Consider the following 25,981-nt stretch of genomic DNA (forward strand, 5'->3'; position numbering starts at 1 on the left):
CCCACGAGATGCACTAAAATTACGAGATGAGACGCACCTCTGTCGTGAGCAACACTAAAAGTATTCCACATTACTGCTTACATTTCTCATGGCTTTTGCTTTCCAGTCTGATCAGGCCAATATTTCAAAACGAGTTAAAACGAGCTGAACGAGCGAGAGAGCCATTATCAAACTCAACTCAACTCGAAACTCGACCTCGAAAACAGCGACTTGGCTCGGAACTCAATTCAAGAAAATTACCTTTGACTCGACTCAAATTGTACTCGAGTCGAATTGAATTTTGGCTCGACTTGTGCTTATCCCTATTCGTGTTTGTATTTTATGTTTCCACTTCAACAATGTCTACTCTTTTTTCTCCTTTTACCTGCTGTTTCTGGATTTCTCTTTCGGTGTCGTCCTTTATTTACACCGTGCACTATTCTTATTCCCAGCTTGTGACCCGCTTCAATGTCTTATTCAGTTTAGGCTTTTCTTCTTACATTGACTTCACATGTGATTGATTTAATTCTCACTTTCCGCGCACGACCGATACAAATGTTTTATTATTATTATTATTATTATTATTATTATTATTATTATTATTATTATTATTATTATTATTATACTATTGAACTTGCACGGCGAAATTACTGTATAATGCGATATCATTTCTTTAATTTTACTCCATTGTATGTTATTTAGTTTATTAATGGGCACTAAATTGTCTCCAGATCAACGAATAAATTAACTACGGCATGCACTTTGGTGGAAATACCATTGCAATAAGATTATTGGTTCGTTCCAAACATGTTCATGTAATGATATTTCCACCAAAGTGCATGCCGTAGTTAATTTATTCGTTGATCTGGAGACAATTTAGTGCCCATTAATAAATTAAATAACATACAATGGAATAAAATTACTGAAATAATATCGTATTATACAGTAATTTCGCCGTGCAAGTTCAATAGTATAATAATAATAATAATAATAATAATAATAATAATAATAATAATAATAATAATAATAATAATAAAACATTTTCATCGGTCGTGCGCGGAAAGTGAGAATTAAATCAATCACATGTCAAGTCAATGTAAGGAGAAAAGCCTAAACTGAATAAGACATTGAAGCGGGTCACAAGCTGGGAATAAGAATAGTGCATGGTGTTAATAAAGGACGACACCGACAGAGAAATCCAGAAACAATAGGTAAACGAAGAAAAAAAAGAGTAGAAATTGTTGAAGTGGAAACAAAATACAAATACGAATAGGGATGAGCAGGAGTCGAGCCAAAATTCGACTCGACTCGAGTTCAATCCGAGTCGAGTCAAAGATATTTTTCTTGAGTTGAGTTCCAAGCCAAGGCGCTGTTTTCGAGGTCGAGTTTCGAGTTGAGTCGAGTTTTATAATGGCTCTCTCGCTGGTTCAGCTCGTTTTAACTCGTTTTGAAATAATGGCCTGATTAGACTGGAAACCGAAAGCCATGAGAAATGTAGGCAGTAATGTGGGATACTTTTAGTGTTGCTCACGGCAAGGGTGCGTCTCCTCTCGTAATTTTGGTGCATCTCGTGGGGCAATTTTAGTGTATCTCGTCTCGTCTAGATAACGAGAAGACAAGAGTTTTTTTATTATTATTACGAGACAGCCTCAAATGTCGTAATCACCAATATAAGTATATACTGTAGTTCTTAAAATTAAGGCTGAGACCTGCACGGTCGAATTCTTGAGCCCAAGCAGAAGACCAACTCGGGTAGTGATATCAACCGGCTCGGCTCGTATCAACTGAGCGAAGTTGTTGTATTACTATACATCTGCTTCCGCCCCTGTCAAATCTGGTCGATCTCGTTGACGCGACATATTTGCTTTTTTATACCCCTTTCTTCGTTTACTGAACAAAACAGTAACTATTCTGAAATATACTACTGCGCATGCCTCGTAGATAAATATTTCTGATGCCAATAGTTTCCGTTTTGTCCAAGGAATGTTCTTTTTCGTATTCCCAGCATGACCCTTTTATTACATTATATGAAGAGCATGTAGGTCTAAATACCTCATGTATTACATATAATGTAGGTTTTACTCTTCCAGCAGAGAAGAAACATGTGATCATAGTATACAACCCACAGAAGTGATAGCTGGCAAGACAGTGGTCGTAATCCCTAACGACACAGGGAGAGAGTGGTGCCCTTCCCGCTGGTCTAGTCGCTAGCACGTGCGCCTTTGGTGTATGGAGTTCCGTGTTCGATTCCCGGCGGGAGAGCATCTATGATTTTTAACTGTTCTCGATGTTTCTGTGTTCGTGTCCCTGTCGTTATAAGTTATTAGAAAAAGCAAGTTAAACGAGTGAAGCAAGTAAAATTAGCAATAAGTAAGTTACTGAAACACGTTCAGTGAGTCAGTTAAAAAAAAAAGTGGACAAAGCACTGGCTTTTCGCGCCGTCCATGCGAGTTCGAATCAATCTCGGCTTGATTTTTTATCCTTTTGAGAGAAAATATTGCTTCTTTACGCTACAGGTAGTCCACTCTTTCCGTATTTTTCGCTGTCGTTCACAGTTAAAGTAACTGATTATTATTCTTTCTACGAATGATGGATCTTCTCTTTGGCTTCATGTCAAACACGCACACGTAATGAAAAGACGCTGTCGATAATAATAATAATAATAATATGAAATATTAGTAACTAACTCGTGTGTGTATTTCGACAACATAATTTTATATTATTACGTGGAAATAAGTAAGGCTGGCTGGCGCACCCCCCCTATTTTTTTCGATGCGCTTTATGGGTCCACGGTGTCCAAAGTTGGTCCCATCCCAGTATCACCTCTCGATATAAGTTATTGACATTTTGCCTAAAGAGGGCTCTGCCGTGGCCCCATGAGTACCCATGACAATGACTCTTCGTTCATTTTGCATTGAAATCGCTTACTTTTCTGAGTACTATGAGTGCATACTGTCCAACGTTGCTCCCATCGCTCTACAGTTTCTCGTTCTCTCGATATAAATTGCTAATATTTTGTTTGTAAGGGAGATATGGCGTTACAATCATTACGTTTGAAGAAGAATTGATTAAGATATTACGTTGCCACAAACAACACCTATTATTATTATTATTATTATTATTATTATTATTATTATTATTATTATTATTATTATTTACCACTAATGTTGCCTACCTTTATTTGCAATGCAATGTGTTACTAAAAAGCAAATCAAATAACACTCCTCGCCATTCAGGCTCCCGAACTCGAAATACATGATTTACAGTTCTCTGTGTTAGAGGAATGCACATTTATTATATTACTCTTTCAAATAACACGTGTCACAAGTTACTTCACTTTCAATGTGTAATTTCATATCATCGCTAACAATCAATCATCTTGTTCCAATAGGAAAATAACCCCCTCCTGCAAAAAAAAAACTGACCGTAGCGAAAGGGCGTGAACCTTCTTTAGGCGATTAATCGGGTCCAATATTTCAATAAGTTTCTGCACACAAATATTTCAGTAAAAGAGGAAAATTTATTCAAACTTTCTGAATACCTATTTATGGGCGAAATTTGGTTCCCTTGGAACTTTTTAAGAGTTTGAAGGGCCATCATTTTGAACATTTTCATCTGATTATTCTGGTTAACGAACTCATCAAGATATTTCAACAATTAATGTTTGTGCCAAGTTTCGTCTCAATCCGCTGAAAATTAGGGTGGTTATGGCATTCACAAATAGCGTTATATATATACAAATAGATAGATAAGTAGACACACAGAGGGAGAGAGAAAAAGTGTTTTTCTCCCTTCTCGCACCTGTGGTGCGTCAGAGCTAAACCGGGCCCCTTAGCAAAACGTATTGACCAACCTAACCTAAACACAAACCTCTTACTTGCTAACGTAGAAACGTGGTCGGGAGATGTAAGGCATGTAGAAATTGTATTTTTAATAACCATGAGTATGGTCCACTTCCATGTTTTTCTTTTTACTTTTTGCAGCTACATCGGAACGTTCAATTTTTATTCTTCACTAATTGCAAATGGCGTTTACATTCAAAATATGAGGAATTTTGGTGGCATTTGTTCGGATATTCTTCTCTTTCGAAATGAAGACAAGAATAAAAGCAATACGCAAAGACAAAAAGTATTATCAGTACTAAACATTACCAATAATAATTGCTACGAAAAACTAAATACGACCTCTTTTACCATCTCTCATGAGTTGTATGTATTATTAACAAAAATTTTTAAAAATGTCCTTGCCGAGGATTCGAACTTGAGTCCTTTGCATTTGTAAGCCAGCACCTTAACCACTACACCAAGATCATGGCATGGTAACCGTTTAGTTGTCGGCGTATTTATTGTATTTGTGTTTTATGTTCCCACTTCGACAATTTTTACTCTTTTTTTGTAAGTTTAACAGCTGTTTCTAGCTTTCTCTTTCGGTGTCGTCCTTTATTTACACAATGCACTATTCGTATTCACAGCTTGTGCCCCTCTGCAATGTCTTATTCAGATTAAGCTTTTCTTTTTGCCCCTCAGTAAACATTTGATTGATTTAATTCTCATACTCTCCACGGATGGAGTGCAGGAATGCCAGACTCGAAAAATAGGTGTACATTTACTTTCCTGACAGATCATACATTTGTGCACTCCTTTAAAAATTTGGGAGGGGTACTTTGGCCCACCCCTTAAATTTTAGAAATTGCTCATTTTATATATGTGGTATTATAGTACTGGACCCTAACATGTATTATGATAAATTTGGGTGGTCCACCTTGTTCCCTTTTAGGGGTACAAAATTGCCAAAATATAAACGTAAGCAATACGTTGTACCACGTGTTTGGTTTTGACCTAAGTTATCCCCTTGGATGAGATCCTATTACTTTATATGATTATATGGTCATGTATAGGGGTCTATTCCCTATCATAAGACATAGGTACATTTGTGCACCCTTTAAAAAATTTGGGATGGATACCTTGGCCCACCCCTTAAATTTTAGAAATTGCTCAATTTAAACATTTGGTATTATAGTACTGGACCCTAACATGTATTATGATAAATTTGGGTGGTCCACCTCGTTCCCTTTCATGGGTACGAAATGCCAAATTTTAGTACAACCACGTGTTTCGTTTTTTACCTAATTTATCCCCTTGGATGAGGTCCTATTACCTTATATGATTATATGGTTATGTATATTGGTCCATTCCCTATTATAAGACATGGGTATATTGATGCACCCCGGGAGGGGTACCTTGGCCCACCTCTTTATTTTGGAAATTGCCCAATTTAAACATTTGGTATAATAGTATAAGACCCTAATATATATATATATTACTATAAATTTGGGTGGTCCATCTCGTTCCCTTTCATGGGTAGGAAATTGTCAAATTTTAGTACAACCACGTGTTTCGTTTTTCACCTAATTTATTCACTTGGATGAGGTCCTATTACCTAATATGATTATATGGTCATGTATAGGGGTCCATTTTCTATCATAAGACATAGGTACATTGATGCACCCCGGGAGGGGTACCATAGCCAATCCCTTAAATTTTGGAAATTTTTCAATTTAAGCATTCGTTATCATAGTACATGACTTCAATATGTATCATGATAAATTTGGGTGGTCCACCTTGTTCCCTTTCATGAGTAAAAAAAAATGCCAAAATATAAACATAATCAATATGTTGTATCACGTGTTTGGTTTTTGGCCCAATTTATCCCGTTTGATGCGGTCTTATTACCGTATATGGTCATATGGTCATGTATATAGGTTCATTCCCTATCATAAGACATGAGTACATTGATGCACCCTTTAAAAATTTGGGAGGGGTATCTTGACTCATCCACTCAGTTTTAGAAATTGTTTAATATAAGCATTTGGTATCTTCGTACAGGTCTTCAATATGTACCACTATAAATTTGGATGGTCCACATCGTTCCCTTTCATGGGTAAAGAACTACCAAAAATCAAATTTCGGAGGTTATTGACTCCTATTTAGCACGTTATATGGTTTATTACCTTTATATGTTTATGTTCTCTTTTAAATTTGGGAATTATAAAATAACATAATTTGGTAAACGTTTTCTAGGACCCATTGTAGATGTTGGTGTTCCTCTTATGGCCAAATATTCAAAATTTAAAGGTTATTGACCGGCTTTATTATTGAATAACTACAGGATTTATTACTTTTTCATAAGACACAGGTGTATTTGTGTACCAATCTTAAATTTTGGGAGGGGTACATTTCTTATTGTCATATCAATAATTGGTAATTGTTCTTTGGGTAAATCATTATGATCACGTGATCAGTTATTGACCTATGATGGGATTAGGAGTCCAGGACATTGGTACATTTAAACTTTGTAGGATAATTTGAGAATGCGTCATTGGTATTGATTATTACAGCCAAATATAAACGTAAGCAATACGATGTACCACGTGATTGACCTTGATGAGGTAGTGTACAGGGATACATAGCTAACCTTATTCAATCTTATGACTCATAGTCTTAAGGGAATACATGCTACAACACTGGCAAAGTTATTGTTGATGCAATTTGATTGGTTGATCACTATCTTTCGTGCAATCTGATTGGCTGATCACTATCTTTCGTGCAATCTGATTGGTTGCTGAGTTTCAAATCTTTGCTGCATTCAGTTTTAAGTTTTGTTTAACATTTAAAAAGTTTGAAACTTTGGTTTGACATTTTTTCGTTTGATATTTTTAGTTCAAAAATGTTTGTTTCAGAATTTTGTTTGAAATTTATGTTTCAAAATTTTTTGTTTGAAAATTTTTTTGTTTGAAAATTTTTAATTTTTTTTGTTGCAAAATTTTGTTTGAAAATTTTTTGTTTAAAATTTTTTCGTTTGAAATTTTTCGTTTCCAAATTTTTTTGTTTAAAAGTTTTTGTTTGAAATTTTTTTTGGTTTAAAATTTTGTTTGAAAATTTTTGTTTGACATTTTTAAAAGTTTGTGCACTCATTAGTAAAGAACCGGAACTGTAGAACTAAAACCTCTGGCAACATTGTGGTGCAATAGTACACATCAGAATATGGGGTTGTACTTGAAATGAAAAAACACAATTCATTGAAATGGATCATTTTATTACACTCCACATACATCCATACCAGATAGTGGTTCTGGATATTGTCGATACAATGTATTTTGAACTTCTTGCACTAGTTTGTCTTTAGCATATAATTTTAATTCCAATTGAAGTCTTTTAAGGTCTAATGCAATATCAATTGGTGGAAACTCAATGTCCATTTGATCACAAATAAACTGTTTATCAATACAGTTATGCACCCACGAACGATGTTGACAACCATCACAATATCTAGATACATGTTGTACAATATGCATAACACATTTTTCAAAATAGTACTTTTTCAGGAATATACTTGTTTTGTTGCACACTTCCACTGCGTGTTTAACACACTGAAATACGCTGATGAATTTGTTCCATTCTGTTTCCGTTAGATACACCATGTTGCGAGGGACATGGAATGTACTCTTTTTACGTAACAGCACCATCTTCTCTTCGAGGACTGTACGCAGCACCACTTCATGATTTGAGCCTAATGATTTGACTATGGTCACATTTAGCTCATCATGAAAATAATCGTTCATTTGGTCGATTCGTGAACATAATATTTGCCATTCTTCAAGGGTCAGTTGTACACCAAATTGTTCTGCTTTGCCCAATCGAATCACTGGTTCAAATGTTCTAGCACTGATACCAATCATCACATGTTTTGTTTGAAATATATTTATTGGATAATAGCTTGCGAAGATGAACTCTTTATCGTTAGAAGTACACATCTTTCCACCTGAAAAGCACTTGCTCAAATGATTTCGTGGGATGACAGTGTATTGGTTGATTTATAGAACTACGGCTGACGTCATTGGAAAGGAATGTGCTGACGTTTGAATTTATAGTTTCATCACAGTTGCTGACGTCATGCTGACCAACCAAATTCATACAACTATGTCTAATGTGCTGACGTTTGAATTCATGATTTCATCACAATTGCTGACGAATCTGGCTGTGTACTAAATTCAAATTGATGACTTCGACCCAAGAATCCTTTGTAACATAAAGATACAGATCCAGTATTTAAGAAACGCAGCAGTTCTTCTTGTTTTGATGCTTCCATGGGTAAATATCTTGCCGGTAAAATTATATTCTTATCATTTTCAAGCTTCACTACGATTCTTAATCCAAACTTTGTAGGGATCATTTGGCTAGCTAAGATTCTATAAGGTACATTCTGTTGTAAATCAGTAATCTTGGTAAATGATTTCATCACATCACGTGTGTTTAGAAACTGCAGACAAGTAGCCATGATGATGTTATCATGAATACTAACTCGAACGATACTTATATATGATGCAAAACTGATGACGTTGCATTATCATGTTCCGACGTGTACTATTGCACCACAATGTTGCCAGAGGTTTTAGTTCTAAACAGTTCCGGTTCTTTACTAATGAGTGCACAAACTTTTAAAAATGTCAAACCAAACTTTGAAACAAAATTTTTGAAACGAAAAAATTTGGAAACGAAAAATTCAAACAAAATTTTAAAACGAAAAAAATTTTCAAACAAAATTTTGAAAAAACAAAATTCGAAACAAAAAAAATTTCAAACGAAAAATTTCAAACGAAAAAATTTTAAACAAAAAATTTTCAAACAAAAAAATTTTCAAACAAAAAATTTTGAAACAAATTTCAAACAAAATTCTGAAACAAAAAATCAAACACAAATTTGAAACAAGAGTTTTCAAACAAAAACTTTCAAACAAAAAATTTTCAAACTAAAAAAAATTTCACGTCTCACGGTTAACCGTCAAACTTTACCCGGTTTTTAACTATTCGATTAACAAATAAACGGTTTTGATCATATTTATCAGTGAGTGCAAAATGTTGAACGAAACCAAGATTTTTAAATGTTAAATAAAACTTAAAACTGAATGCAGCAAAGATTTGAAACTCAGCAACCAATCAGATTGCACGAAAGATAGTGATCAGCCAATCAGATTGCACGAAAGATAGTGATCAACCAATCAAATTGCATCAACAATAACTTTGCCAGTGTTGTAGCATGTATTCCCTTAAGACTATGAGTCATAAGATTGAATAAGGTTAGCTATGTATCCCTGTACACTACCTCATCAAGGTCAATCACGTGGTACATCGTATTGCTTACGTTTATATTTGGCTGTAATAATCAATACCAATGACGCATTCTCAAATTATCCTACAAAGTTTAAATGTACCAATGTCCTGGACTCCTAATCCCATCATAGGTCAATAACTGATCACGTGATCATAATGATTTACCCAAAGAACAATTACCAATTATTGATATGACAATAAGAAATGTACCCCTCCCAAAATTTAAGATTGGTACACAAATACACCTGTGTCTTATGAAAAAGTAATAAATCCTGTAGTTATTCAATAATAAAGCCGGTCAATAACCTTTAAATTTTGAATATTTGGCCATAAGAGGAACACCAACATCTACAATGGGTCCTAGAAAACGTTTACCAAATTATGTTATTTTATAATTCCCAAATTTAAAAGAGAACATAAACATATAAAGGTAATAAACCATATAACGTGCTAAATAGGAGTCAATAACCTCCGAAATTTGATTTTTGGTAGTTCTTTACCCATGAAAGGGAACGATGTGGACCATCCAAATTTATAGTGGTACATATTGAAGACCTGTACGAAGATACCAAATGCTTATATTAAACAATTTCTAAAACTGAGTGGATGAGTCAAGATACCCCTCCCAAATTTTTAAAGGGTGCATCAATGTACTCATGTCTTATGATAGGGAATGAACCTATATACATGACCATATGACCATATACGGTATAAGACCGCATCAAACGGGATAAATTGGGCCAAAAACCAAACACGTGATACAACATATTGCTTATGTTTATATTTTGGCATTTTTTTTACTCATGAAAGGGAACAAGGTGGACCACCCAAATTTATCATGATACATATTGAGGTCATGTACTATGATAGCGAATGCTTAAATTGAAAAATTTCCAAAATTTAAGGGATTGGCTATGGTACCCCTCCCGGGGTGCATCAATGTACCTATGTCTTATGATAGAAAATGGACCCCTATACATGACCATATAATCATATTAGGTAATAGGACCTCATCCAAGTGAATAAATTAGGTGAAAAACGAAACACGTGGTTGTACTAAAATTTGGCAATTTCGTACCCATGAAAGGGAACGAGATGGACCACCCAAATTTATAGTAATATATATATATATATATATATATATATATATATATATATATTAGGGTCTTATACTATTATACCAAATGTTTAAATTGGGCAATTTCCAAAATAAAGAGGTGGGCCAAGGTACCCCTCCCGGGGTGCATCAATATACCCATGTCTTATAATAGGGAATGGACCAATATACATAACCATATAATCATATAAGGTAATAGGACCTCATCCAAGGGGATAAATTGAGCCAAAACAAACACGTGGTTGTACTAAAATTTGGCATTTCGTACCCATGAAAGGGAACGAGGTGGACCACCCAAATTTATCATAATACATGTTAGGGTCCAGTACTATAATACCAAATGTTTAAATTGAGCAATTTCTAAAATTTAAGGGGTGGGCCAAAGTACCCCTCCCAAATTTTTTAAAGGGTGCACAAATGTACCTATGTCTTATGATAGGGAATAGACTCCTATACATGACCATATAATCATATAAGGTAATAGGATCTCATCCAAGGGGATAAATTAGGTCAAAACCAAACACGTGGTACAACGTATTGCTTACGTTTATATTTTGGCAATTTTGTACCCCTAAAAGGGAACAAGGTGGACCACCCAAATTTATCATAATACATGTTAGGGTCCAGTACTATAATACCACATATATAAAATGAGCAATTTCTAAAGTTTAAGGGGTGGGCCAAAGTACCCCTCCCAAATTTTTAAAGGAGTGCACAAATGTACCTATGTCTTATGATAGGGAATAGACCCCTATACATGACCATATAACTATATAGGATAATAACACCTCATCAAAGGGGATAAAATCGACCAAAAACCAAACACGTGGTACTACGTATTGCTTACGTTTATATTTTGGCAATTTTGTACCCCTAGAAGGGAACGAGGTGGACCACCCAAATTTATCATAATACATATTAGGGTCCTGTACTATAATACCCAATGTTTAAATTGGTCAATTTCCAAAATTTAAGGGGTGGGCCAAGGTACCCCTCCCAAATTTTTCAAGGGGTACATTAATATACCCATGTCTTATGAAAGGGAATGGATCCCTGTATACGCCCATATAACCATATAGGGTAATAACACCTCATCAAAGGGGATAAATTAGGTCAAAAAACCCCGAAATTTGACTTTTTGGCAATTTTTTACCCATGAAAGGGAACGACATAGACACCCAATACTGATAGAGGTACATACTATGGTCCTAGGCTACCATACCAAATTTTTAATTTGGCAATTTCCAAAATTTAAGGGGGGTGGTCCTATGTACCCCTGCCAAAATTTAGGGGGTGGGCCATGGTACCCCTGCCAAAATTTAGAGGGGGTGGTCCTATGTACCCCTAGGTCATTGACCCCGGCCAGGGACCATGGGTCCTGAGGCAGGGACCCAGGGGCCAAAAAGTTTCCTCAAGTCAGGCCCGTACTACTATAAGTTCGAACTCAGGCATAACGCTGCAGCAGCAACCCAAAACATTTATCATCTAAAAGGACAAGACAATTTGAACTAGGGATGGCCAGAACCGGTTCCTAGTGGAACCGGTTTTCGGGTCTGAACGGATCCGGTTCTAGAAGATCCGGTTCCAGAACCGGTTTTTCGGATCCAGGTCTGGAACCGGTTCTTCGGATCCAGGTCTGGAACCGGTTCCTCGCGGAACCGGTTCCGCTAGAGCCGAAACTTTGTGATCATCCCTACGCTAAACCCGAGCTGCTGGCAAGCTATGAACAGTATGCTAGATGAAATGCTGGAAACGACAGGCAGGCGCCCAGGTGGCGGCAGCTTGTCTCATTTGGCTAAATAAACTGGGTAACTGGCAAACTCATTGGTTAAACAGGCAAACTGGCCAACTCATTTGGCTAAACACTCACTGGTGGACCAAATTTTTTTTCTGGGGGCACAAGCGGGTCTGGGCGCGGAAGGCACAAGCGCATGGTCCTCTTTGCATTATTTTTGAAGGTGAACTTTATGCCTCCTTTACGGGTCTTTGGGGGCTTTCGGATCCAGGTCTGGAACCGGGTTTTCAGATCCAGATCTGGAACCGGTTCCTAAGATCCGGTTCTGGAACCGGGTTTTCAGATCCAGATCTGGAACCGGTTCCTAAGATCCGGTTCTGGAACCGGGTTTTCAGATCCAGATCTGGAACCGGTTCTTAAGATCCGGTTCTGAAAACCGGATCTCCGAGAACCGGTTCCTCGCGGAACCGGTTCCGCCGGAACCGGAACTTTGTGGCCATCCCTAAATTGAACCACAGCAGAGCCACCTCGTTGGTTCTAGAAATTTCATGCAGATTGTAAAAATGTCGAAGATTAACCAAGGTGTGGCTACCCCAGGGTAACAGATTCTAAGGTCATACGGTACGCTATTGAGGAAAATCCATTTACCAGCACTCGCAAACCATCAGGAGCTGCCGCATTTTGCCACATGAGTTGACCCCAGCTCAGGCTCTGAGGAAGTGGATGTAAGCCGACAACTGCTGCAAAATTTATTATGTGGTTTTCTGAAATAGATTGCCACATACGACGAAAAGTGAGTGTTTTACCGAAATCCGAATCTGCAAAAACAGTGGTTGATCAAGGGCTAATTTCCAGAACCGGTCGTCAATCAGGGCCATTTCGAGCGTAATGTCATGTTCTGTGTGTGGTGGAACTACGAGGGGATAATTCACTTTAAGCTCGTACTTAACGGTCGTACTATCAATTCCGACCTTTATTCCTAGCATTTGGAGTAGATATATGCTGCACTAGGACAAAAATATCCTTGGTGAACTGAAAGCGCAACATGCTGCAACAGGATAACAAAAAACCATACTCGGTTTGAAAAACACAACGAAAATGCAGCAACTTGATGGCATGCAACTATGCCATCCCTGGCACATAGTCTTGATGGGCACTTCCTGAAATGACAAGGCTTTACCAACCAGCAGGAGGTGGAAACAACACTGACTTATTTTCCTCTATAAGGACAATACGTAGTATCAACGTTGGAATCGAGAAACTGGCATGAAGGTGGCTGCAGACTTCCAACATGAAGGGCTATACTTTGAACGTTATCTTCTTTTCACTGCACTGCAGTAAATACAGGTATGATGTGCAGCAGAATATTGCAAGACTTAACCTTGTCAAATGATATTTCTGAAAGACTGAAACAAAGTTAGATGCAACAGAATATTTTTAACAACAATTAAAATTACTGTCCCATCATGGAATTTTCCTGTAAGAAAGCCAAAATCAAATACCCTCAACATCCTTCAGTACGGAGAATTTGTGTTTCGATTCCAAAGCATTGTAAATTGTAATTACCCGTGTTTCACACAGTAAAGAGACTGAAACAGAAAATGTTTATATATATTTATGCAGGGCGCAAAATTTCAAAGTCAGGGGCACTCGCCAATTCAAAAATGATTTTCGCCATATCTCTCTCACACAAATTATGAGACTTGCAACAACAGTAGACTTGCCTAGATGCTTGCTTCATTTGCTATGAATCTGGTGTTAATAGTAAAAAATAATATGCTGAAAAAGCATGTTGCAGATAAGTCTATATGCTTTTAGTCGAAAGGGGACATTTGCCTTCGGCTTTGATTCTGACATAATATCTTGATTGCTTTGCATTTAGGTTATTTGCTAGCAGCGAGACATACACTTAAAAGTGGGATCTGAACCAATGCAATGCATTTGATGCTTTCTCGCTGGAAATCGAACCAGGGACCTCGTGTAATAAAAGCACACGCTCTAGCCACTACACAAGAAAAGAGGACTTTGATTTTGTACGGTATGTCAGAATCAGGTTGGAGTGTTTGCGTTCCTACGTACTTCAGTAATACTAGTTGTAATCATTTATTTCATTCTGAATTTTTAATTAAAAGCAGAAATCGTATGATATGCACTAATTGTATTTGTTTAATGTTACAGTTTTAGCACGTGGAAACCTAATTTTCAAGTGAAAAAGCCTAGCTATATTCACTGCCCTGGAGAAGTTCCCTTAACATGGTTGAACGTTGGCCAGTTGGTTGATTCAGCTGCTGATAAATGGAGCGACAGAGAAGCAGTGGTTTCGTTGCACGAAGGACAGCGATTGACCTTTTCGCAAATCAGACAAAAGGTATTTATACAATTCATAAGCATATCTACATCTATCTATATCAATGTCTGTGTGTGTGCGTTAAACGACACGGAAACATCACACTATTAAGAGAACTTTTTTTCGTTAACAGAATAACTAGTAATATTCACGTTTGTGCTTTTTATCTTCAAAATTTTAGATTAGCATACAGGGTACGGAATACGTCACTGGACGAAAATGCATCTAAAATGAGTTATATATCAACTACGAAACTGTAGAGTTATTACGAATTACATTGTAACATTAAGTATTCAAAGTCTCTCCATCGTTTTCAAGTCATAAATTATATATTTTAAACATTAATGTACTTAGATGATAATTTATCGAATTCAGTAGTAATACGCTCCTTTACATGCTCTATATTCGTAATGAAAATAACATTAATTTTTCATTCTCCAGACAGAAAAAATCAATTGAGTTGAAATTCGATTGAACGCGCTTGGTAATTGTGATCACGTAACTACCACTTTTGAAGTACGAACACAAGTTCAACCTCAGATAACTTTTTATTCATTGTAAACTTAATTTAGTTAAAAAATGTAACAAGGTTTAAATCCTTTGTAAAATCACTATTTACAACATATTATTCATGAACCACACAATAACGTATTGCTTACGTCAATCAACTACTACCGCTTCAGTCGATTGAGAACAGAATAACTGCTAATGCGAAGCGACTTATGACCCACCCTGTATAAGGTTTGTAGATTAAAATTATAGGTTATTAAATTTATTATAGTTCCACGATATATTTTTAGAAAACAGTCGTCAGACGAAACAAGAAAAGAAAAGCATTCCTTATTAAGAAACTATTTGGTCGAAATTGTTTTTCTTACTAGTTAATCAGAAATACAATAATTTGAATTTTAAACAAAGAATTATTTGACTACGTCTCTCTCTTTCGTTTAACGATAGAGCATTTGACAACATTATTTAGAGAATCATACTGTGATAATCATTGTACACTTTAAATGTCTTGTAATTGTTCTATAAGATTCAGATTGTATGTTTGCAAATGCTCTTGCTGGTTATTTTTGTTTTGCATACTGCATTAACAGGTCTTGGTTAAATATGATTAAAAATCGAGGTAGTGGATTTGTTAATACCTATACAAGCTGATGTTACGCAGTACAAAAATATTATACCAAAAGTTTAAGTCAACCCTAATTTATTGAAAGCAGATAGTGAAATGTTTTAAAATTATTTCAAGTTAACATTTTTTCAGTAAATTAATTTGTACATATAGTATATAGCTATGTTTGTTGATCGTGGAGTTAAAAGCTTCAGTTTTATAATTAGAAGAATTAAATTAAATATTTAATTTTAGGTTCCACGGAAATGCTAAATATACATTTAAAAAGAATGATGTAAAAACTAAAACATGTTTATTTTGATCTAAAACGAAATGCTTAACGAAAATTGGTCGGAAAGAAGAGAAGAGGGTTGTAAGTTTTATAGTCTGTTTGTAGTTTACGTCAAACCCGCTAGAGGTGCTAGTTGTGTAAACAGTTAAAAATGTAAATAACGATTTGGCAATGCCGACCTGCCACCGAGATCATTCGATCTGATGGTCTGTAACTTCTTCCTCTGAGACTTTGTGAAGGATTCGGTGTACATTCTCTATTGTCATTGGACCTGGAATATTTGAGGCAACGCATCTTTAGTGCAGTGAAGCAGATAACCGAACGCGTCTGGAAAGAACTGTATTATCGGTTTGACGTATGTTGTGTTACCCAGGATGCTAATACCCAACATTTGTAATGTCTACAAGAATTTGCAATCACCTTTATTCTTTCGACCAATTTTGCTGTTGTAAGTCGGTTTAGTACAAGATACATATGTTTTAGTTCTGCTCCATTCTTTTTGACTAACCCTGTATAATCAGGGTTATCATATTTTTCTGCTATTAAAAACCGAGAAACTTTGATGGGAAGTTTACTTTCGATCCTTCAATCCTTAGGAAGTACCTAACCGCCAAAGAAGTCATTTTTATTTCTTTCCCATTGAATGTACCAGTGATTATGATTAGGAAAGTAACACGCATCTTAGTTTCAAGATTATTTATATCAAACGTATGCCATGAAGGTCACACTCTACCAATATTCAAGTGTATTATAAATAAACGTTTCAACTGTTAATGTAAAAGTATGTAGTTCCAAAAATAATATTTGAGAATACTACTATGGGGGGGGGGGCACAAAGAAAGTTAAAAGTTTGGTACAACAGAAAACTGGGATAAAATTTAGCCGGCAGAATACCAGGATCAGAGCCTTGAACCGAAAAAGTCTCGCTCAAAACGGAAGAATTGATTGAAGATGAACTATGGAAATATGGTGATACTCTCTTACTGGGCAGTGCTTCCTCATGTAATACGTCTTTTAGACTTAGAAATGTTAATTTTCTAACAGGGGTGACTCTGTAATGCAGTCATAATGTCACGTGCCTCCTCAATTAACATGAAAAATATTTTTAAAAGATAATTATGGGCATTCATTCCTATATATGAATGAGAAACAACCGAACAAGAAATTTAATTATTTTAATATGGAATCTGCAACCCTGAATGTTGTCCATGAGAGATTTGGCAACAAAATGTTTGATATTACTCTTTGTTCACATCTTCTGGCTTGGCTCTTTCATGCATTAGCCTGCCTTACAGAACAGTTCTTTACACTCTATCCTTATATGCAATGTAACCACAATTTTAACGTGACTGTAAAAAATGTATTTTCTACCTCTACCACCTTGTAGCAAGCAGGAGAGGGGATGAAGTGGGTGGAAAGATGGAGCCTCTCGACTTTGTGCTGGTTTTGCGCTTTCCTCAAGTAGGGGAAAGGCTTGCTTGTCCCAGGAAAAGATTGACTCAAGAGCGAGAGAACTCCGCAGTATATTTTGGAATGATTCTTTGCGACGCTCATACACAAATTATTATGAAGGAAAAAATAAAATACTTTTTAATATATCTGCAATTTCGGAATTGAATAACAATTATGTATAATTATTTTCTCTTGCAAGTATTTAGAGAACAAGTGAATGTTCTTGAACTACATTTTAAATTAATTTACCTTTGAAATGTTACGGTACTGTGGAATCAAGCATGTGACAAATAAGTAAGCGTTTAGAGAATAGGAAGCTGTCAAGTAAAATTGGGTAGTTTTAATGCAGAGAAAGTTCACGGTAGTTCAGTAAAATCGGTATCTACTAGACTTGCGGAAGTTCATGTATCTTTTGCAACTTCGTGGATATATGGTTAGCAAACACGTCTCCCTTATGAGATACCAAGGTTCAATTCCAGATTAGAGTACATGCGATTCAGATTCTACATTAGAGAGTAGGTCTACGTCTTGATACGACAATGAATGAAGTAACGAAATCTCATTTGCTTTAGAAATTATCTAAATATAATGCGTACTTGAATTTCGTTGCACCATGAAAATATTATCGTAACTTATATAATGTGACTTATTTAACGGGTATAATTTTACTCGTTAATAAAAAATTATAAACATACGATAAATAAAGATAAGTTTTCATCATCACTTAATTTTTATGTATCCGTTTGAAATTGTACTGTTAATAATTTTGTATGTTAGTTGGCTTACAAAATCGGTTAATATATTCAACTTGAAGAAAAAAAATTAGCAGCGTTGACAACATAGATTATTTTCTATTTCTTGAATTCTTTGTTTCGAGTGAAATATGTAAAAGTAAGTTAAAATGTAAAATTCTGTTTGGAGGGCATATACTGGATATACGTATGATTATGCAATGGAAAGTTGATTTTATTTTTTGAATCAAAAGATCCAATATATTTCAATCAAATATTTTGCTGCACTCCTTATATCTGGAGAGGGCCACTCAAAAATTTTGTGACCTCTGATCCGAAAACTTGGCCAATGTCGCAATCTTTTGATGCATTCTTTTCGATGATTCCTAAAATTCTTGGCAAAGATCGCAATCTTTTGATCCTTTTTCTTTTATCCTTCCTAAAATTCTCGTTCCTCCAATATATGTTCCTCATCATAATTTAAACAATGTCTAGAAAGTGAACAATCACTAAAGGCTCAAAAGATTGGGATTGGTTTTACGGGGAAAGGGATGCAAAGTCGGTTTCACCGCAATTGCAGATGTAACCATATTGTCGAAGTATGGAACCAACACTCAATTTTAAGCTGTATTTAGAAGTTATTACACTATTATTTCATTGCTTTGTTTAAAACAAAAACATCTACTTCTTGAAATAAAGGAATGAAGTTCTGTTATTTTGCTTTTCTGATTAAGATTTCTTTTTTTTCTTAATTATTTGCAAGACAAAGCTTTGTTCTGTGAATAAAGATCACTGATGAACCTACATAAACTTTTTTTTTCAAAGTAAAGAAATAACTCTCTCGGACCGGAAAACGGAAGATACGCAGCATTACGTGAAGATTGTAATAACCTCTTAAATGAGTTTTCTCAAATTCGTTTCTAAATAAGTTATCCTAAGTCGAAGTAGTTATAAATGGTTTTGTTTAATCCGGAGGGTATAACCAGGAGTAGTAGAAAAATAACGGTTCTGGGCTACTGAGCTCACACCCATTTCGTCAGTCCCGCCTGATGCAGAGAACGACTTTTCCAGTGCCGCCTGATACGCGATGTCAGACGACCCAGGTACGAGTCGAGAAATTGCGTCCTCTGTTATAGGGATGTATTCGTTCTCTTTTACGACTACTTGTTAGGGGTGTATTCGTTCTCTTTTATGAGCACTTTTTCAACCCCCATTTTAACATAGCAGAAATTACATAAGGTAATGAACACATAATCCAATCAGATATTACACAGAGACTACGAACATAGCAGAGCTAATAAAAGACCATGACCACATTTTCCAATACATATGTAACATAGCAAAGGCTACTAACATAACAGGGGTGTATTCGTTCTCTTTTATGACCACTATTTTAACATACCAGAAATTACACAGATACTACGAACATAGCACACAATGAACACATTTTCCAACCGCCTACTTAACATAGCAGAAATTACATAAGACTATGTAACAGCAGAGCTAATAAAAGAGTATGGCTTATTTTTCAACCCCTATTTAACATAGCAGAGATTTGACCAGGTATAGTAAACTTTTTTCAACCCCTATATAGCATAGCAGAGATTATCATTCTTTTACGAGAGTATAAGAAAGGTTACGACCACCCTTTTAGCAGAAATTACACATAGACTACGAACACGTAGCAGAGCTGATGAAAGACAATGAACACATTTTACAACCCCTATCTAAACTTAGCAGAAATTACATAAGACTACGAACACGTAGCACAGCTAATAAAAGAGTTTGTCTTATTTTTCCACCCCTATTTTAACATAGCAAGAATTACATAAGACTACGAACGCATATTTTAGGAGCTCTCCTATGTAACCTAGCAAGGACTACTAACATAACAGAGTATAATGGTGGGTGTATTCGTTCTCTTTTATGAACACTTTTTCCAACCCCTATTTTAACATAGCAGAAATTACACAGAGACTACGAAAACCTATTTTCGCAACACCCTATGTATGAAAGAGTATGGCCTATTTTAAACCCCTATTTAATATAGAACCAATAGCAGAAGTGTACTCGTTCCCTTTTATCAACCCCTATGTAACATAGCAGAAATTACACAAGCATTCGTCAAGTACTACATGTCCCAAAAGTACTGACCATCGTGGTCAGAGGTAAAATATTTCAACCCGAATAGCTCGTAAACGGAGATACATATTGAGGTACTGTTTCCACATTTAGTAATAGGTCATCAACTACTACATGTTCCAAAAGTACTGAACTTCGAGGTCAAAGGTTAAATATTTAAACTCCAATAACTCGTAAACGGAGTCACATATTGAGATGCTGTTTCTACATTTAGTAATGGATCATCAACTACAACATGTCCTAAGAGTACTGACCATCGAGGTCAAAGGTCAAATATTTAAACCCGAATAGCTCTTAAACAGAGCAATATATTGAGGTGCTGTTTCCATATTTAGTAATAGGTCATCAACTACTACATGTCCCAAAAGTACTAACCATCAAAGTCAAAGGTCAAATATTTAAACCCGAATAACTCGTAAACGAAGTCGCATATTGAGGTGCCGTTTCCACATTTAGTAATGGGTCATAAATTACTGATCATCGAGGTCAAAGGTAAACTATTTAACCCATAATAAGTTGTAAACAGAGCGATGGATAAATTTGTGATCTATTGAGTTTTGTACTAAGCAGAAAAAAAGCGAATGAATAAATAAATTTGAGTGTCCTATTTACTTCTGTACCAAACAGGAAAAACAAACCAATGCCATTTTAACTAGTTGAGAATTTTATACCATTTTGTACTATTTAAATAAACAAAGGATAAATTTGTATCTACCAGAGAAAAAGCAAAGATATGCCATTTTAACTACCAGAGAATTTTATATCATCTTGTTCTGTTTAAACAAACTAAGGGATAAATTTGAGTGACTTATTTAATTTTGTACCAACGAGAAATGACATTTTAACTAGCTCAGAATTTTATACCATTTCGTACTATTTAAATAAACAAAGGAATATATTTGTACTAACCAGAAAAAGCGGAAAAGGATAATTTTAACTAGCTCAGAATTAATGTACCCTTTGTACCACTCCAATAAACGAAAGAATAAATTTAGGTGTTTTCCGTTTTATACCCACGAAAAACTGAACGTCCATTTTAACTAGCTGAGTATTTTATACCATTTTGTACTATTCAAATAAACAAAGGAATAAATTTGTACTAACCAGAAAAAAGAAAAAGAACCATTTTAACTGGCTCAGAAGTTCTATACCATTTTGTACTATTTAAACAAACGACGGGATAACTTTTGAGTGAGCTATTCAATTTTGTAGCAAGAAGGATCATTTTAACTAACTCGGAATTTTATATCATTTTGTACTACTAAAACGAAGAAATAAATTTGGATGAAGTATTTAGTTTTGTACCAACCAGAAAAAAGTGAAAAATTAATAAAATTTAGTGGACTATTTCTTTTAGTATCAACTGGAAAAAGTGAAGGGCCATTATAGCTTTTGTATTATTCAAATAAACGAAGGAGTAAATTTGTACTTACCATAAAAGGTGAACAAATCAGATCATTTTAACTAACTCAGCATTTTATACGTTTTTGTGTTATTCAAATAATCGAGGGAATAAATTTGAGTTGTCTATTTTATTTTTGTACCAATCAGAAGAAAAGCGAAGAGGGTCCATTTTCACTAGCTCAGCATTTTATACCTTTTTGCATCATTTTAAAAAAACTAAGGATAATTTGAGTATAGTTTATTCATTTTTGTACCAACGAAAAAGGACCATTTTAACAAGCTCAGCATTTTATACCTTTGTGTGTCATTTAAAGAAATGGATAAATAAACCGGGTGTCCTATTTCCTTTTGTACCAACGACAAAAAAGCCAAGAAGGACCATTTTTGACTGGATTAGAATTTTATACCTTTTGCAATATTTAAACAATCGAAGGGATAAATTTATACTAACCAAAAAAATAGTGAAGAATGAAGAAATTTGAGTGTCCTATTTCCTTTTGTACCAAGCAGAAAAAAATTGAAGAATCTAAATTTCGTTGGTTTCTTTATTTTTTGTATTAACGAGAAAAAAGCAAAGAAGGTCCATTTTAACTAGCTCAGCATTTTATACCTTTTTGTGTCATCTAAAGAAATGAATAAAAATTTGGGTGTCCTATTTACTTTTGTACCAACGACAAACAAGCGATGAAGGATTATTTTAACTAGCTCAGTATTTTATAACTTTTGTAATATTTAAACAAACGAAGGTATAAATTTGTACCAACCACAAGAAAATGCGAAGAAATGCCATTTTAACTAGCTGAATATCATTTTGTACTATTCAAATAAATAAAGGATTAAATTTGAGTGACCTATTCAATTTTGTACCACCTAGAAATGCCATTTTAACTAGCTCAGAATTTCTATACCTTTTTGTGTTATTCAAATAAACGAAGGAATAAATTTCTAGTAACCAGAAAAAGCGAAGAAGTTTTATTTTAACTAAGTCAGAATTTTATATCATTTTGTAATACTGAAATAAACGAAGGAATAAATTTGGGTGACCTATTCAATTTTGTACCAAGCAGATAAAATTGAAGAATGAATAAATTTTGTTGGCTTCTTTACTTTTGTATTAACGATTAAAATAGCGAAGAAGGTCCATTTTAAATAGCTCAGTATTTATGTACATTTTGTACTATTCAAATAAACGAAGGAATAAAGATGGATGTTCTACTTTTTGTACCAACGAGAAATACCATTTTAACTAGCTGAGTCTTTTATACCATATTCTACTACTCAAATAAACGAAGGAATAAATTTGTGTGGCCTGTTCAATTTTGTACCAATGAGAAATTCCATTTTAATTAGCTCAGAATTTCTATACATTTTTGTGTTATTCAAATAAACGAAGGAATAAATTTCTAGTAACCAGAAAAAGCGAAGAAATTTGGGTGACCTATTCAGTTTTGTAGCAAGGAGAAAAAGGAAAGAATTAACATTTTGTACTAATCAAATAAACGAAGGAATAAATTTGGGTGACCCATTTATTATTGTACCAACCACGAAAAAAGCGAAGAAGGTCCATCTTAGCTAGCTCAATATTTCTGTACCATTTTGTGCTACTCAAATAAATGAAGGAATAAATTTGGGTGGTCTATTTTATTTTTGTACCAATCAGAAGAAAAGCAAAGAAGGTCCATTTTAACTAGCTCAGCATTTTATACCTTTCTGGGGGATTCAAATAAATGAAAGAATAAATTTGCGTGGCCTATTTAGTTGTGGTGCTAAATTTTGTATATTTTTGTGTCACCCAGAGAAAGGGCCACTATAAAGTAGCATTGCTAAATAAATTTTAATTGCCTCTCCCGCCACGTAAAAGCATGCACCATATAAGCAGCTTTTGCCTAATGAAATTACACTAAAAATAATGTTAATAGCCGTTTGCCTTCCACACTAGTAAGGTGCTCTGTGTTATATAAATAACAAATTTGCGCTGAATAGACTGTACCTTAGGACCCTCACTATACTAGTAATACAAATGTTAGGTAACGCATTCATAACGTTCCTTTTTTATTTTATTTAAAGTGTATTAATATTGAGAAGCTTAAACATCTGTAGCAACAGAAAGAATAGTTCATCACTTTTTATAGATGGTGTGCAACATGGAACTTTGAAACCAAGGATGTTATAAATAGAGGATCTGCCCATGTGTATCTTCACCCTATTAAATCGGTGAAGCCAAAAAGCAACCGAGCATCGGCACGTCTGATTGGCTACTCTCGTTTCTACCATCGTCTGATTGGCTACTTTTGTTTCCGCCATGATTGTTGGCTCAAAACATTGCGATCCTATTGGGCGGAGTGGGCAGAGTAGGGGTGACGAAACTGTGACGTATGGCTTCAAGATTTTGTTGTAAGGGCAGATCCTCTATTTTATAACATCCTTGTTTGAAACCTTCCTTGGTGCGCTGATTTTTACTTTGATATTATCACTTCTTCGTCTGGTTTTCCTTCTACCTTTTCCTCTATCAGCACTGTGATCCAAAATGGCCAAGCATGCTGTTTCTTCTTTTTCTCTAGTACGTCTTCATCCCTTAATAACGCTAATTGCTATGGAGTCTGTTCTACAGAATTAAGTTAAAATTCAATGTATGATGCTACTCTCTTCTGTAACCAATGATAGCTCTGATTGGTTAAATCTTACGTTCAAATATATAGTGACTGAGAAACTTTGGACTTTAGCGTCGCTGTTAGTATTTTGTCATAATGCGCTAAACGCACGTTCATTAACCATATAACTATGAGTCTTACTTAGTGGTGGGAGAGGCAATTAAAATTTATTTAGCAATACTACTTTAAAGTGGCCCTTTCTCTGGGTGACACAAAAATATACAAAATCTAGCACCACAACTAAATAGACCCCCCCCCAGAAAAGTATAAAATGCTGAGATAGTTAAAATGGACCTTCTTTGCTTTTCTTCTGATTGGTACAAAAATAAAATAGACCACACAAAATTTATTCCTTAATTTATTTGAGTAGCACAAAATGGTACAGAAATTTTGAGCAAATCATGTAAAACCTGACAAATGAAAAATCACGTAAAACTGTTGATTTATGCAGTATAATCTCGAGAAACTTATGAAAGGGTTCTAATATTCACTCCATTTCATGAAAATTATTAGATCTGTTGCCAGCCAACCAAACATTCCTTCAAGAGTGTCTTACTTGAAGTTCATTTATGTATTTTTAGAGTAATACAGTGAATTATTTTATTATTTTTATTATTATTTCAGGTTAACAAATTGGCAGCAGGGCTTCGTAAACTTGGTCTACAGCAGGGTGACACGATAGGTATTTTGGGTCCTAATTCAGTTGCATGGTACGTTACCTTTCTTGCTGCTGCAAAAGCCGGACTTGTAGTGGTATGTATATACCAGCTTCTAGTATACACTAATTGTTCGTCTTACTGTACACTATGCGTTAAAATCATGGTTAAATAAAAGCTCTTAATGTATTTATTTATTTTGGGAAGCCGCAGTGGTCCAGTGGTAGAAAGTTCACGTGTGGTCCCTGGTTCCATTCCCACTAAGGCCAAGTAGACCTTGTGGTGGACAAACACCGTGTGCATGGGTTTTCTCGGGGTAGTCCCGTTTCCTATCACTTTCTTCATTCCACAATTTCATTCCTCATCATCGTCGTCTCCTTTAGCCTAGCCTGCATAAATGTAGGACGTAAAAATAGAATATTTCATTTTATTTATTTATTTATTTATTGAATTTTCCCACAAACCACCCCAAACACCATATCAATTTTTTATGCAGTTATTGAAAGACTTCTTTATACACAAAATTCCCATAGAAAAATCCCACTAACATCCATTACCGTTAAGCATGAAGTGATAGCGCACGTAGTGACATCTATTAGCATGAATACTTGCTATTCGGAATTAGCGTGACACACTGAGATATTTGTCATTTATTATAAGGAATTTTCATTGTGTTTCTTGTATCTCTACAACCTGCATTACACATCTTAAGCAGTGTTATATAATATTTCAGGATACTAGCGTTACAAAGTGACGTGTTTTTGTATTACGTATACTACGTTCGTAACCGTTAAAGTGTGTATGTGTCATTGTTACGAAAAAGACATGATCTAACATTTGGCAGCGTATGTTTATGTATACAGTACATAAATCGCATATAAATAAACTATTCTAACAAAATTACCAGTTATTATTCACAGCAAATGACACATTTTCAGCGTCATAAAAGCTCTTTTTTTTAGTTTCCTAGGGAACTACGCATCATAATTCGCCTTCCGCATCTCAATATGTTAAGCGCGATGTGTTCTACCAATTAAGATATGTCTTATCTTTGGACAATATTTTAGTTAAATACAAAATGAAGTTTAGAAATTAATTATAATTTTGGGGAATAGTATCTGATTAACTATACTACATATTATTTTCCTTTATATCTCATTAATTATACTATATACTACTTTGGCCTATATCT

At 35.0% G+C, this 25,981-nt stretch overlaps 1 protein-coding gene across 1 annotated transcript in view; it reads left to right on the top strand.

Annotated features, from left to right (window-relative positions):
* Window positions 1-25,981, top strand: part of LOC145686158 (medium-chain acyl-CoA ligase ACSF2, mitochondrial-like) — a 331,245-nt gene that overhangs the window by 34,520 nt on the left and 270,744 nt on the right. The window contains exons 2-3 of the mRNA XM_081759156.1: window positions 14,179-14,368; window positions 24,758-24,886. Of these exons, the coding sequence (XP_081615282.1) occupies window positions 14,179-14,368; window positions 24,758-24,886 (319 nt within the window). The remainder of the gene's footprint in view (window positions 1-14,178; window positions 14,369-24,757; window positions 24,887-25,981) is intronic.

The sequence above is a fragment of the Thermobia domestica genome, chromosome 5, assembly GCF_964235325.1.
Source record: "Thermobia domestica chromosome 5, izTheDome1.hap1.1, whole genome shotgun sequence".
Classification (NCBI taxonomy): domain Eukaryota; kingdom Metazoa; phylum Arthropoda; class Insecta; order Zygentoma; family Lepismatidae; genus Thermobia; species Thermobia domestica.